The 15,407-nt window shown below is 42.9% G+C and overlaps 1 protein-coding gene across 3 annotated transcripts in view; it reads left to right on the forward strand.

Moving 5' to 3' along the window:
* Window positions 1–332: 332 nt before the first annotated feature.
* Window positions 333–15,407, forward strand: part of fat1a (FAT atypical cadherin 1a) — an 80,161-nt gene continuing 65,086 nt past the window's right edge. For all 3 annotated transcript variants that reach the window (XM_069665250.1, XM_069665248.1, XM_069665249.1), the window contains exons 1-2: window positions 333–447; window positions 1,965–5,254. In XM_069665250.1, coding sequence (XP_069521351.1) covers window positions 1,993–5,254 — 3,262 coding nt within the window. In that variant the 5' untranslated portion in view covers window positions 333–447; window positions 1,965–1,992. The remainder of the gene's footprint in view (window positions 448–1,964; window positions 5,255–15,407) is intronic.

Here is a 15,407-nt window from a genome sequence, read left to right on the forward strand (position 1 = left end):
CATTTTGCAAAATAATAAAGCTAAAATCAAAAATGGAAATACTTGCAGAAAAAAAGACCTCATTATAAAGGAAACTTGGCTATAGGGGAAATGTTTAGGAGATTTTAGATTCGCTTGATTTAGCTCTTTAGCTTTTTTTTAAGAGAAATGTAGCCACAGAAAATCACAGTAGGGTGCTCGGTCCCGGGTTCACAGCGGAAAGGTTTTATCCTGCTGCCAGCCGGTAAGTAGATCCGGACGTGCGCAGCGCGGAGAGATACCAGCAGCTCCAGTGTGGGAGAGAAAGGGAAGCAGTGAGGGAGAGAGAGCGAGGCTGACTGTGTGCCTGCCTGGTGGTGGTAGATGGAGTAACGGAGAGGAGAGGAGTCCACGTATTACCATGCCGAGATTTGGACTACTCAAACTACATGCAAAACCTCCAAATATGCGAGATTAATAAAAGAAGAGGTATGTGAATCGTTGTTTGTGTACTCGGTGGACATTTGAGATGTTAGCGGTTTAGCTTCGGCATCTGTGTAACGTGTTAAAAAGTTGAGGTAGGTTCGGTCTCGCTTTGTGAGCGGTGAAAGAAACCAACCGCCGCTGCTTTCTCTGCCTCTTTCGGGAAGTTTAGCCCCAGCAAAACTTTTCCTTTAGTGACGTTTTTTTTACAACACTGGTAATTTTGTTGTTTATAATTCATTCGGACTGTAGTTTGTGCGTTGTTTTGCTCTGTGTTAGATGAAATGTGAGGTGCTTTTTCAAGCATATTTCTGCTCAGCGCACGACTGCCATCGTCTCATGAAGCGAATGGCTCGAGTTGGGGGATGGGGTTAGAAATGTAACAGTCTGCAGGCTACAAACTTATTTTCTTCAAACATTTTATGCTTTTTTAATGATAAATAAAAACATATACTCGCGGTTGCAGAGAAACCGAATTTAGCTAATCTTTTTTGTTGTATGTGTAAAGATAAAGTAGAAGAACTTGTGCTTTTCCTTGGAATTTTTACAATGGTCGCCCACAAGCAGATGGTTCTTTTGTACCTGCAGGCTAGTGGCAGATACTTCCAGATTTAAGGTGACTTAAGCAACACTCTGTTACTTATTAACCCAACATAAAGCAGTAATAACTAAACCCCGGTCTAGTCATTTTGCCACACCATAAGAAAATAATGTGGGTTTTATATACGGCACTCCTGTGCAGACATAGCGACGTCTTGCTTTTATTTGTCTTTGTACGGACTCCCACACAGCCCGAGACGTTGTAAAGCGGCTGTAAACGAATGAATGTGCAATCTTGAAGCAGTTTTATAGTAATCTCCTCCTGTGGTCATAACGGTGACTGTAATTCGATAAGATAAAAAGGAACCTACTTGTGCTTCTTCTGTGTTCGTGTATCAGCAAGTATAACAATAAGTTACTGTATAACTAAGTTATTGCTGCTTGTTTAAATGAGACTTTTAAATCTTATTGGTTGGTCAGAATTTAAATGTTTATTGCAAAAGACAGCTGTAATAAACATGCAGCCTGACACTGATAATATTTTTGCAAATTAAAAATTTGCATTTTTATTACTGCAGCTTCCGTCACTGAGCTTATTAAGCCTGTGTTTAAATTAGGCTCCACTGTTATATGAAGTGCACATAGTTGGCATCTGGCGTTGTGCAGACAGGGGAGTAGTACAGGCTTAGATCTCCTCACCTGACTGCACTGCTTTATCTTATTTCCACATGGAACCTATTTGGCCATTTATCAGCAGAGCCATCACTTGTCGTGACATTTTAAGGAGTCTGGGAATGTGCACGGTGAAGAAAGGAATACGGTTATAGCATTAGGACTATCTTTCCACGGGGGATGGTAGTGGAAAAAGATTATTTCATGTGGTCATTTGTTATTTTTATTCTCTTAATTGTTATTGCAGGTAGCTTTATATACTTAATGAAGTTGCATTTTAATGCTAACAATCATCTTTTATGTGTTTCCAGGTGGTTCTGTGAAGATCACGGTACGATAATGGGGAAGCACTTGGTTTCACTGCTTGTGCTGCTCCTGCAGCTCCTCTGTGGCTGCGCAGGGAACCAACGGACGGCGAGAGCCGCCTCCATGCAGTTCACCCACTCTGTTTACAATGCCACCATATACGAGAACTCTGCTGCTAAGACTTACTTAGAGAGTCACACAAAGATGGGGATCTACATCACAGACCCAACCTGGGAGATACGGTACAAAATAATCTCTGGAGACAATGAGAACTTGTTCAAAGCAGAGGACTACCTGCTGGGAGATTTCAGTTTCATGAGAATAAGGACCAAAGGAGGCAGCACAGCGATTCTGAACCGGGAAGTTAAAGACCACTACATGTTGACTGTTAAGGCATCAGAGAGGAACACTAATTTTGAGTGTCGCACTAGAGTTAAGGTGCAGGTACTGGACACCAATGATTTAAGGCCTCTCTTCTCGCCAACATCCTATAGCATCTCTTTGCCGGAGAACACAGCCATACGCACCAGTGTGGCCAAAGTCACGGCAACAGATGCAGATATCGGTACGAACGGAGAGTACTACTATAGTTTCAGGGAGTGGACGGACATGTTTGCTGTTCATCCAACAAGCGGCGTGGTGACGCTCACCGGCAAGCTTGATTTCTCTGAAACGAAGCTGTACGAGTTGGAGATCCTCGCAGTGGACAGGGGGATGAAGCTGTACGGCAGCAGTGGCTTCAGTAGCATGGCCAAACTCACGGTGAGGGTGGAGCAGGCCAATGAGCATGCACCTGTAATCACTGCTGTAACCTTAGCCCCCTCAGACGCAGACCACGACCCCACCTATGCTATTGTGACAGTGGAGGATAGTGACCAGGGACCAAATGGAGAGATAGCATCACTGAGTATTGTAGCCGGTGACCCTCTTCAGCAGTTTAAAGCTGTGAGAACAAGCCCCGGGAGCAAGGAGTATAAAATCAAAGCAGTCAAAGAGGTGGACTGGGACAGCCAGCCGTTTGGATACAACCTCACTTTACAGGCAAAGGACAAAGGCAGCCCCCCTCAATTTTCATCTGCTAAATTGGTACATGTCACTTCTGCACAGTTCAAAGTGGGCCCTCCTGTATTTGAAAGGGCCATTTACAGAGTCAATCTGAGTGAATTCGCCCCTCTTCACACACCTGTCACTATGGTAACAGCCGTGCCAAAGTACCCACAGCTAAAATATGCTTTTAGACCTAAATCTGACAAGAACAGATTTACTATCAATCCAGATACCGGCCTAATCAGCACCGCAGGGCCAATCAATGCTGACGTCGCCCAGCGATTTGAGCTAGATGTGATCACCAGTGACAAAAAAGCGGCCACAAAAGTGATTGTTGATGTGATTGATGTGAATAACAATGGACCAGAGTTCCAGCAGACGTCCTACAAGGCCGGGGTTGATGAGAATGTGCCCATAGGGACCAGTGTGGTAACGGTTAAAGCCACGGATCTAGACAAAGGCGAGAATGGCTACGTGACCTACAGCATAACCAATCTGATCCCTCAGCCGTTTGTCATCGATTACTTCTCTGGTGTCATCAGTACCTCAGAGGTCCTGGATTATGAGCTCATGCCGAGGATTTACAATCTCAAAGTCAGGGCATCAGATTGGGGATCCCCTTTCCGGAGAGAGGTGGAGGCGTCAGTCACCATAACGTTAAATAACTTGAATGACAATAAGCCCTTGTTTGAAAATGTAGACTGTGAAGTGACTGTGCCGAGAGATCACGGCGTTGGAGAGCAGATAACAACAGTGTCTGCCATCGACGCTGATGAACTGCAGCTTGTACGGTACTATATTAAAGCTGGGAATGATCTCGATCTGTTCGAACTGAACCCAAACTCTGGCATGCTTTCACTGAAACACACACTGAGCGATGGAGAGGCAGCTAAAGTGTCCCTTCACAGTTTACAGATCATTGCAACGGACGGCGAGCACGAGACTCACCCTATGATCATGAACATAACTGTCATCACGGCGCGCAAGCCTGTCCAGTTGAAATGTGTTGAGACTGGTGTCGCTACCATGTTGGCTGAAAAGCTACTCCAGGGCAGTAAAATCCACACGCAGACTGAGCCGGATGACAACTTAATGGACATTCACTCAGTCAACCGGTACGCTCCTCAGTTCGCAGAGTCTTTCCCCAGTGTTATTGAAGTCAAAGAGGACCTCCTAGTCGGGGCCCGGATTGTCCATTTAAGTGCCACAGACTCAGACAGTGGCTTCAATGGGAAACTAGTGTACGTTATCTCAGGAGGAGACACAGAAAGCCGCTTCATCGTTGATATGGAAAGCGGTTGGCTTCTGGTTTATTCTCCTCTTGATAGGGAAACGACGGACTATTACACCCTCAACATCACAGTTTACGATCTTGGCATACCGCAGAAATCTTCATCGCGCCTGTTGGGTGTTAAGATCCTCGACGCCAATGACAATAGCCCTCAATTTTTGCAAGATTCGTATTCAGTTGAAATAAGCGAGAACACACCTGTCGGGACGGAAATTATCCAGGTGGATTCCACGGACAAGGATCAAGGACATAATGGAGTCATAAAGTATTCAATTTTGGGAGGAACTAATCATTTTGCGATCAATGAGGAAACCGGCGTTGTGACTGTGACAAAGCCGTTGGATCGCGAGCTTCATCCGGTTTATGTCTTGAAGATCGCGGCACGTGACCAGGCTATTAACGAGCCTCAGTTAGTGTCCACTGTGCCACTTAAGATCACCTTGGAAGACGTGAATGATAATCCGCCGAAATTCGTGCCCCCAAATTATCGCGTAAAGGTACGGGAAGACCTTCCTATTGGTACTGTTATTATGTGGCTGGAAGCTCATGATCCCGATGTTGGACCTTCCAGCCAGGTACGATACAGCCTTATTGATAACGGAGATGGGAATTTCGAAGTTGACAAACTCAGCGGCGCCCTGCGGATTGTGCAAAACCTAGATTACGAGACCAAACAGGTGTACAACCTGACGGCCAAAGCTAAAGACAAAGGGAAACCGATGTCCTTGTCGTCGACCTGTTTTATTGAGGTGGACGTGGTGGATGTGAACGAGAATCTGTACAGGCCTTTGTACCGATCGTTTGTGGAAAAGGGATTTATAAAAGAGGATGCACTCGTTGGGACTTCTGTGATGACTCTAACAGCTGAAGATGAGGACACGGGGCGAGATGGAGAGATTCGATACTCCATTCGTGATGGATCCGGCCTGGGGATATTTACCATCGATGAGGAAACCGGTGAGTGTCTTTTCTCATTGTCGCTGTGAAGTCTGTGATAAATCCTGTAAAAGGCGTCCTGAATGAATTTACATAGGGAAAGTTGGAGTTCATTCAGCCAAGCTACTTTATGGAACAGTGAGGTAAAGGTTCCTGATTCCAGTCATTTTTCTTCTTTGGGAGAATCGACGGCAGGAACAGATGGACCAGCTGTCTCTCAGACCTGTGTGGACATTCCTGAGTGGTTGCTTTGGTAATGAGAAGATTGAAGGATTTCACCTTCTCTCTCTGCAGCCATGCTGTCACATAAAAACCTTTTAAAATAGCTTCCATTTGTAAATTGGTAAAATCTGTTAGACCTAAGGTTAAAATATTCTAATAGCATTCCTATACCAGCATTTTTTCAATACTCTAGGCAGGATTTGCTTGCGGGTTGCTCATTATATTGCAGAAAAAATGTTAATACTTACCCAGCTGCCCAGAATGATTTTAACAGCTGACTCAAATTAGCTCAAAATAAGCAGTCTGGAATTCCAGGAGTTCCTGCCCAAAACCTAGCAATCACCTGATTTGGATGTTTTGGACTTGGCTGACTGCCTCCCCTTTTTAAATTTGGTAACCACATTCCAGGGCGGCTTAATGTGACTTTTCCCCGTTTGAAATTAAATTTCTCTCTGAATTATACATATTTAATGTCTAAATGAGGCAGTGAAGCTTAATGCATAATACATCGATTTTTCTTGGCACGTGTAACCTCAAAGGTTCAGATCTACATAAGAAAGCTGGAATTAAAACGTCTCAGCCCGCTGCTGTCTTTTACTGTTCTAAAAGTGGCTTATATCTTAAGTCTAGTGTTTATTACAAAACAGGTATATGTGAATTATTCATCGAGTTGACAGGAAGTCTTTTGAGTGACTCTGTTGGGAAATACTTTCTTCTGCCTGGTAAATTTAGCACGAGGAGATGAGCCTTTATGAAGGGTTCATCCTCCAGGGCTTTGTGTCAGCTGTGGTGTGTTTGTGATTGTTGCTGTGGTAGTGGTTGGGTGTCTGATTTGTAATAAGATTTTGTTTTATGAACAGGGATGCAGAGTTATTTAAAGCTTGGCTGTCTGTGCGTTCACACAAGAGTAACAAACGCTGCTCTGTGTTGTTTCAGTTCCGTTTCTTCCCATTTAAATTATAATTCGACTGTAATGGAGGCAAGAAATTATAAAGATTAAAAATGGACTATAGTATTAGAGTAGCAGTCTTCCTGGGGCCACATGCAGACCAGCAGCTTGTCCCTGCCTAACTCCACATCCTGTGTTGTGTACAGAATCAGGGAGCCATATCTGATCTTCCTAATCCCAGAGGGCCTATATTAAGTGATTGTCATAAGGTGCAATGATGGGATTGTCCTGGGTTGGGTGCTGTTATTATAGATTACATCTGAGGTCAGTAGACAACTAAATACAGCTCAGGTGGCAGTGCCCCTCCTATGATTTCACTAGATGAAGGGTGTGGTTTTCAAGGCAACCATATGCATTTTGAGTTTTTTGCTCCTTCGAGGAAAATATAAGCGCGGGTACACACCCCGCTATACACCCAGGGCCACAGCTGCATGTTGTGAATCCAAACCAGAATGTTTTTAAACGGTTTAAAATTAGAAAACAAATGAAAAAGTGGCGTGAGGAAAAATGCCGGGAGCCACACACCTTCAGTTATGGAATTAGTTTTAAAGGGTGGGGAGGAGTGAGGGAAGTCTTTTCCTGTTACACGTGTTGCTTGTAATTTTAAACCAACGCGTTTGTGTTTGTTAAGAGTACTTTACTCTATTTTGTATTGTATTGTTTGCTCTATCGTCACTGTATAAATCACTATTCATTCAGCTAGGCCTCTCGCACCCTAAACAACAATAGTACTTTGTGGGTAACTAAGTGTTAGTGTGGAAAACATTGCACTCAGTGGTTGTTGATGCAAGAAGACAGTGAGTGATTCCCATAGAGTAGGTGTCTTACAAATCCAAACAAAGGTGGTATTTTAGAACACGCACTGCTTGCTACCCACTCTACAGGCGTTCCCAAATCACGCAAGGAACAACGAACTTATTTGTTTGTGTCACATAGCGATTACATTTAAAAGTGCTGTTTGTGATTGGGGGTTTATTGAATGCCATCCTGTTCTCATTTCAAGCGAAACCCTTGTATGCAAGCCACGTCTCCTTCTCCAGATATGGGACCTTTTTTTTCCCGTCAAGCTGCTCAGGGAGTCCATGGCAACTGTTTGCCCAGACATTCTCTGTGTTATTAAAAGCTCTTTGGTCACTGGCTCGGTGCCATCTTAATTTAAACGTACTCTTATCGGGACTCTTTTCTGGGCCCCTTCTCATGCTGTCGACCAAATTTACCATCCGTCGTTTTAATCAGGAATATTTGGTCAAGACATGTTTGATTAAAACAGATCTTGAAGACTTGGAACAACATAGCTAAACTTCCAAGAGGGGATGATAGATATTCTGCTGTTGAATATAAGTCCAGCATTATCTTCAGCCCGGCTCAGTCAATCGGCTTTTGAGAAAAGATGTGGATCTTTTGCGAAGGTCCTTCACAAGCCGCCTGTGTCTTTTGTTTCTGCACCATTTTGTGCTGGGAAGGTCGCACACACTTTGCCTTTGAGGGCTTGTGTGCCGTAAGTGGCTGTCTGCAGCTTTACATGTGTTGGCCCTAGAGGTCGACCGATATGGATTTTCAAGGGCTCATGCCAATTTTAAAAAAGGCAAGTGTGGCAAATGGCCGCTGTGATGATTTTGCTTTACCCTTTCGCCCTTCAGAAAGGCCTTGCAGCTGGTGCTCTGAAACCATGGAAAGCAATTTTTAAAGATGTTAGCGCTCCCTGTCTGAACTCGCACCCTCAGCTGATAGCTTGGCTGCGGAGTAATCCAAAGGAGCATACAGTATGTGGGTCAGTAGTTAAGATAGTTGTGAGGATTATAATTATTTGAGCAGGGTCCACATATTAGACGTATGTGCCTTTAAAAGGTCAGCTCATTTTTCAAAGAATTCTTAAAAAAAAAAGATTTGAAGTAAGTCCATGAACCGATCTGAGGTCAACTTCTAATGCTCATTGAAACAGATGAGCAATAAAACGATGCTTATCTTCATGAGCGCCAGCAAGTCTCAACTCACCTGACTCACAGTCAAGACACACCTTAGATCTGGCACGTTCTAGTGATAAAAAAAGGTGAGGGCATTTTTTATTGCCAGTGAGTAATTCACTTATCACTTCCTTATGTCTGGGATGGCGAAGGGAGCGGGGGAGCTCTAATCGATCAAAAGTCAAGAAGTATAGAGACGTCAGATGGAAAGAGCCACCTTCACAGGAGGCCTTTTACCAAACTTTACACTGCTGCTTGGCTTCATCTCAGGCTGCAGGATGAAGTAATGTGATGAAAATCTTCTTGAGGGGTTGAATTGAAGAGTTTGAGACCATGATGTCCGACGCTCTGCCAACAGTAGTCAAGAATCTGCAGATAGGAACCTTTGAAGCCAGATTCTGCTATTAAATTAGCCCCCGAGCAGTGTCAGCAAATTAGTTGCATAGTTCAAGAACAAGAGAGTGATGGTGAGGCTTAATGAACACAAAGGAAAGTACGCTGCTGTTTTATACTTACATATGTATGACATCAATCATATAACCCTTACTATGTTGATGTTTGATTTAATCACGCAGACATTTGTGTCCATATCCGTTAGTTTTGTCTCGATGGAGCCGTCTGCGTTAGAGTGATTTAGAGCAAATGCTTTGACATCCATTTTGTTCCATCTTACTCAATATCAAAGTTAACATCAGCTCATTAGGCCAAAGAGAAATCAATTTCAGTGTCTGCATCTTAAAGCACCTGAAGGCCTCACTGCCGTGGAGGTGACGGTCAGGAGACACAGCTGACTTTGAAAGTGCCTTCTAAGCAGCCCGTACGTCGGCTTGAAGTGAAATGTTCCACTAAAGAAGGTGGCCAGCTCCGGAGTGTGTTCCGTGAAGATTAGACACAGATGCTGATTGTATAATGTATGCAATGCCCTTTCTGGTTGGATAATATATGCGCTGCCCTTTCACTTGAAGCTGTTTGCAGCCTGTGCTGTAAATGCGTCCTTTGTGAAAAGCAAATGAAACAGTTCGATGCATGATGACAAAGTCCTCTGAGTGTGTTTTCCTTTTCCACCAAAAAATTGCCGGTCACTCCGCTCCTTCTTTTCTCGGCCCTCTTGTTAAAGCAAACAGATTTACGATAATGAATATGTTTTTTATTTAGTCTGTCTTTTGCTATCAAGCGTAGTCTGCTAAAAGTTAGAGCTGTAGCCCTCTCTCCCTAGTTTTCCATTCAGCGCCTATATGTTGGAGATAAAAGTGGGACTGCAAAGTGGCACATGATTCCAAATAGTCCTTGCTTGAGTGCCGTTACTGTGGAGACGGGACCAGGAATGTGCAGCGGGACGAAGTTGATTGTAGGTTGCTAAATGAAAAACACACTTCCCCTAGTTAAAAGTATGTTGTTCTCTCAGTCCATTAAATCTTTTTAAAGAAACTTCTAACTCCGCCGTGTGCAAAGGATGTGCTTTATTGTGTGTTAATTGTTGTCATGCTAAAACTCGTGAATTAGATCTATACTTTGTATTCCTGGCAATGTACTCTGAATGTAAATGCAGAATTACACCTTGAATGTGTCTTTCACAGTGGGCCCTTTTAAATTCAATGAAAACACAATGCCCCGAAAAGGTTTGATTCAACCGTTTAAGTTTAAATACGTCGAGCAACTAGTGGCAAACAGCACTGCCCTAAACAGAAGTGTATAGCCTGAGCACAAACGGCAGTGATGCGGTGCAGTTTTCTCAACACAGCCGAGCACTTTTACCAGACACTCTCTCTTTCCCTTCAATTATGTCAGAGATATGAGCGATACTGTCAGGCTTTTATCCTTTTATTCAAATTTCAGCCACCACTTCAGGCATTTAAAGCCAATTTCATGCTGTCTGATACTTGACAAGTGACAGCCCTGACCACAAATACTCTCAGGTACGGGAAAAGTGGGTGCACTAGAATGCATTGCCTGTCCGTCAACCAATTTGTTCTATGCCATTGTTCGTTGGTATCATTTTTTTTCTTGTATTTTATCACATTATTTAAACATAATACTCACTATAATATTGTACTATGTTTCCATTGTTGCATTTATTGACTGGTGCGCAGCAGAAAAGTGATCAGAAATGAGATCTAGGAGGTGCACAGAACATCCTGTGACTTTTCCTGGCATTAAAGAAATAGTTTCAAATGTTCTCGTTCAATCTCTTGCTTGGATTAAGATGAGGAATTGATCCCACTCTCATGTTTAAATAGTAAATAGGAAGGTATAACTAATACCCGGTTAGCTTAGCATGGGTGAAACTTCGTACAAGCACCACTTACGCTACTGCTTAGTTGACACGTTACACTTGTCTGTTAAATCTATGGAAAAATGGAAGTCCATTTGGAGCCTGTTGTAGTCATTAGTTTCCCGGGAAACCAGCAGAGATCCAAGATTTCCAACATGTTAGTCAATGAGCTTCAGCAATGCTAGTAGGCTGATTTGTCTACCTTTGGTTGGAACCAGTCTCCTGTTTTTATGCTAAGCTACCTGGCAGATGATTGTAGCTACATATTTGTAGCACGACAAGAGAGGGGGTATCAATCTTCTCATCTAACTTCTAGCAGGAAAGGAAGGTGTATTTCTGAAAAATATAAAGCTATTCCTTTAATTATTGTCGTTTTGAAGCCAATAATGTGTCGTTGTGTTGGGTCTTGCTGTTGTTACAGCTGCTGCTCTCGCTGTAAAAGAGGTATTAATCATGTGCTACAATCATTGGTTTGGCTTTATGGGTGGGAAGCCACCATATTACTCTGGTGTTACCTTGAGGGAATCTTCACTTACACTGTGAGCTCTCCTGGGGAAGTTGTTTGCTGTCAGCTGACGAACTACATCCACCTAAGGCCAGCCGTGGTTGCTGTACACAAAGGGAATATAGAGATGGCAACAGTGTAGGAAGACAGATAAACATTAAGAGGGGTGGGCTGATGGGAATGAATGAAGACGGACCCCGTGTTCTCCTCATTGTTATCAGAGGCACGGGCAGAGAGGTCTTCAGGCTAGGAGGTAGAGTCTTCTTAATAATACTGAGATATTGCTCTGAGGCCTGTTCAAAGGCCTTTGAAATAACGCTGTTCCCAGTAACAATGGACGCTTTGTATCGTCAGCTAAGTCCCAAAAGCTATCTCGACTGGAATTAATAGGCAATTTTTTTGAAAAAAAACGAGGAAAGAAACCCCATTCAGTCATGCATCACAGAGATGTAACAACTGTATCAAAAGGGTTTTTTCAGTCACGTCCCAATGCTCACTGAGTCAGTGCACAAATAAAAGATTTTCATGTTTTCTTTAGATATGAGTTTGACTATGAATAAAGACATTCTGAACTCATTTTCTGAACAGTTTTAGATCCCACTAAGAAACACGCAAACAAAAGACGCTAGGACGACGCTGCTGAACAGAGTATCAGTGTTCTCCATTGTTAGGCTGCTGAAATAATGGAGCTCGTCTTAAGTATCATTTTCCCCTGAGCCAGCTGTTGACAGCAATTTTTATGCCGGTACTGAATGTATAGAGCGTGCGCAGTGATGCGTGAAGTGGAAATGGCTCAGTGGCTCAAACGGCCGGGATATTGAAAGAGATGAGAAAGACATGGTTTTTGTGTGATGCTGGGTCATCATCATGATGATCTCTGAGCCCCGGCCTAATGTATCGTGACCCCTGTGTGCCCTTCAAACCAAACACAGGACTTAATGGGAGTCAGGGAGCAATGGTGTTTACTGTGAGCTTACAATAGCATTACACAGAGTATTTTTAATTCATAAAAAGATCAGTAGATATTTGACCTTGATTATTCATAACTCTTATTTGTAGCGAAACCCAGCTAAACGTACATTTAAACTTAGCTTAGTTACAACATACGTTTCTATTCATTGGAGATTTATAATAACTAAACTAAGATGTGTTGCACTATATAATATAGTTGTATATTCAATAACAACTACAATTTAATTGTCACTAGATATTTTCAGCCGATGACTGCCAGGTGTAGCTGTCCCAAAACCCAACTGAAACAACGGACAAAGCTAACGTTAGCATGCTAAAATGAGGGGTCAATAGTGAACAGAAGAAGACATAATATGGAATATGGTCAACACATGATAAAGTTGTTTAGTAATAACAAAAAAAGATGTTTAAAAATTGTACGTCTTAAATTAGCTACTACAACTAATTTTGCTATATCTACTGCTAACGTTAGCTTAGCTAGCACAATCTAATATTTTCCACTTAACCGCTAAACTGCACGAACACTACCCATCCTTTCAGATGTGAATTTAAACACCTGCATTTATGTGATTTGGTTAATCACTATCTTGAAACTAGCTTATAGTTACGAAGAACTTTGCAAGAACACACAGACTTAGTAATTATGGATTTACAGAGAGTCTGTGCAGTCACATCCAGATGTATTTTCCCCTAATGGCTCGGAAAAAGCTTCGCCGATTTAAAGACAAATTTTAATTTGTATTTAAATTAAGCCTTTGACTTACAGCTACTGCTCCATATTGCTCTGAAATTATGAAATCGGTGCTTCAGGCAATGCTTTTAATATACATCAACAAAACATTTAGCATTCCAATACTTTCAGACATTATTACCAACAGGCTTAATGTCTTCAAAGCACAGATCTTGGCTTTACATCTGTGACCTTTGGGGTGATGTTATATTAAGTTGCTGGGTACCAGAACGCTCAGTTTCTGTCACATCAGGGCCCTACAACGTGGTAGTGGAATTTGAAGCATTCTGCCAGCGCTGTGGACGGAGAGGGGGGGAAAAAGCACTGAGAAAGTTTGTGTAAGCATGTGAGCTAGAGGCCTGAGAAGGCTGAGGAATGTGGGGTAGGGGTGAGCGGAATTAACGGAGGTAGTTCAAAGCAAGCCCCGACTTTTCAACGGCAGACTGAACGAGGAAGGAGGACGTAATCAAAGCAGCTGATGGCCAAGTCTAAGTTTCCACAGTCAGGAGAAATGGGAGAATCAGCCCGAGAGGCAACCTGGATGTTGTGCTCTTTACCTTGTATTGACAGCACATTCTATATTTAGTACCACTCTGTTTCGCTAGACAACTTGTGACCTGCAGTGAACAGTTCAAAGCAGCTTTTCAAAAGCAAATTTCACCCTCTTCAAACTGTGGCAAACTGCACCTTCACTGTAAGATGCAATAGAATACACTCATTGTGTACCCGTACAGGATGTTACTTTAAAAACAGCGATACATAAAATACCTGCTGGCCTTGATAATTCGTAATCCTCTGGCTGTCTGAAGACTCCAGCGCTCTGCCACTGTGCTCAAGTAACTTTGAAGAACAAAGCCAGAGGGGAAAGAAAAGAGCAAGGGGGGGAAGAAAAAGCGGAAAGCAAATCTGGCAGAGGCTCCTGCACGGTCTGTTTTTTTTTCTGTCGTGGCCTGAGGGCAGGTTTTGCTTCTGCCTTAGTGGGAAGGCTAGGTATATGGGATGGGTGTGGCTACTGAATTCTTCAGCTTCACCTTTCATGTGCTTTGTTTGTAACTTCTCAGCCACAGGCCGTGACAGATAGCTCTTCATTTTCTGTGTTCTTTTAGGGTGAAGTTGATCTGTTTTTGAGCCTCTGCAGAGATACAGCCAAACAAGAAAAAAAGGAAAAGTCTCAGGCATTGACATTTAGTCTTAAATGTACAGTAACGTTCCTCTTGCAGCTGCAGTTATATCCATGTTGCAAGCTTCCCAAGCGCAAAGTATGAAGTTATCCCCCGCATGCTGATAGATAAAAGGTTAAGAACTTGGAGCGGAAAGCATGACCCTGCTGAAAGTGGAATTGTTCTGCTACACTGGTGTCAGCCAGTCAAACAGATGAGCACTCAAGCATGGGCATATCCCTGGCAGAGGCACAAGAGATGTCTCATACTTTCCCATTTGTCTCTCCTTTTCCTTTGTACTTTGTCTTTATAAGATCACGTGCGTGTGTGTACACGATCAGCTCGACTCTAACCTCTTAAAGACGTTTCGCCCGCTCATTCTTTCTCATCTTTAAACGTTCTGTGTTTAACGTCCTTTCTTCCTGCTAATTCCCTCTCAGCGTGTGGCTGAAACATTCATCCTCCTCACCCTTTGTGTCTCCGCTCAGGATCGCTCACATAAGCGTCTCCATTTCTTATTTATGTCATACATTTGTTATATCCTGCTCAGTTTTCTCTTCCTGTAGGGATCCTTATTATCAATTGCAGGCCGTGAGTAAGATCATAAATTAGTCATTATTGTATCTATTTCTTTGTGATTTAATGTTGCACCTGTTTCTCTTATAACTTAAGAACTAGGGATGCACGATATTCTCTGCACGTTATCGGTATCTGCAGATAAAACGTTTTAAATCATCCTAAACGCTCGATGATTCCCTAAAAAAGCTTGATGTAATGCTACGACATGAACTCGGCGCGAGTGTGCGGGCACACTGCCTGCGCAAAGTTATCAACAATATACAAATAAAGACTAAATAGTCACAGAAACTCGAAGAGAAGTTAAACAACTTTCACAACTCTTAACTAGCTAACAGTTAGCTCACATTCTCCTCATTTTACCAGACTTAATGCTTCACGTTAAAATACACTCGCGGCCAAAGCCGACGCTAACAGAGAGTAACCTGACCATAAGTGCTAAACTTACATATTCATGGACGCACACACGATAAAAAGTCTGTCAGCAATTACTGATGTCTCCGTAGTAGGTGCAGAAAACAAGTCCGGGCATGTCTCCCTCGCTGCCGTGTTTCGAGGGGATGCTGCATTCAGGTGCGCTCAGAAATGTGAGTGACAAGACACGTGACCTTATGTACAACGCCTCATCCGTCAAGCGCGAGAAGGGTGCAAGATGTCTGCTTTATGGCAGTATTTGGCCTGTACAATGAGAGTAGGCATGATATCAATTCCTCTACAGGGGAGACTTGATGTTCTCTGCTATTAGGTGGGAAAAAACGTGTGCCTAATATATCGGTATCGCAAAACGGTTGGAAAATATCGGATATCGGCAAGAAATCCAGTAT

This window comes from Semicossyphus pulcher, unplaced genomic scaffold, assembly GCF_022749685.1.
Source record: "Semicossyphus pulcher isolate SPU_LCO1_2020_fin unplaced genomic scaffold, fSemPul1.0.p SCAF_17, whole genome shotgun sequence".
Classification (NCBI taxonomy): domain Eukaryota; kingdom Metazoa; phylum Chordata; class Actinopteri; order Labriformes; family Labridae; genus Semicossyphus; species Semicossyphus pulcher.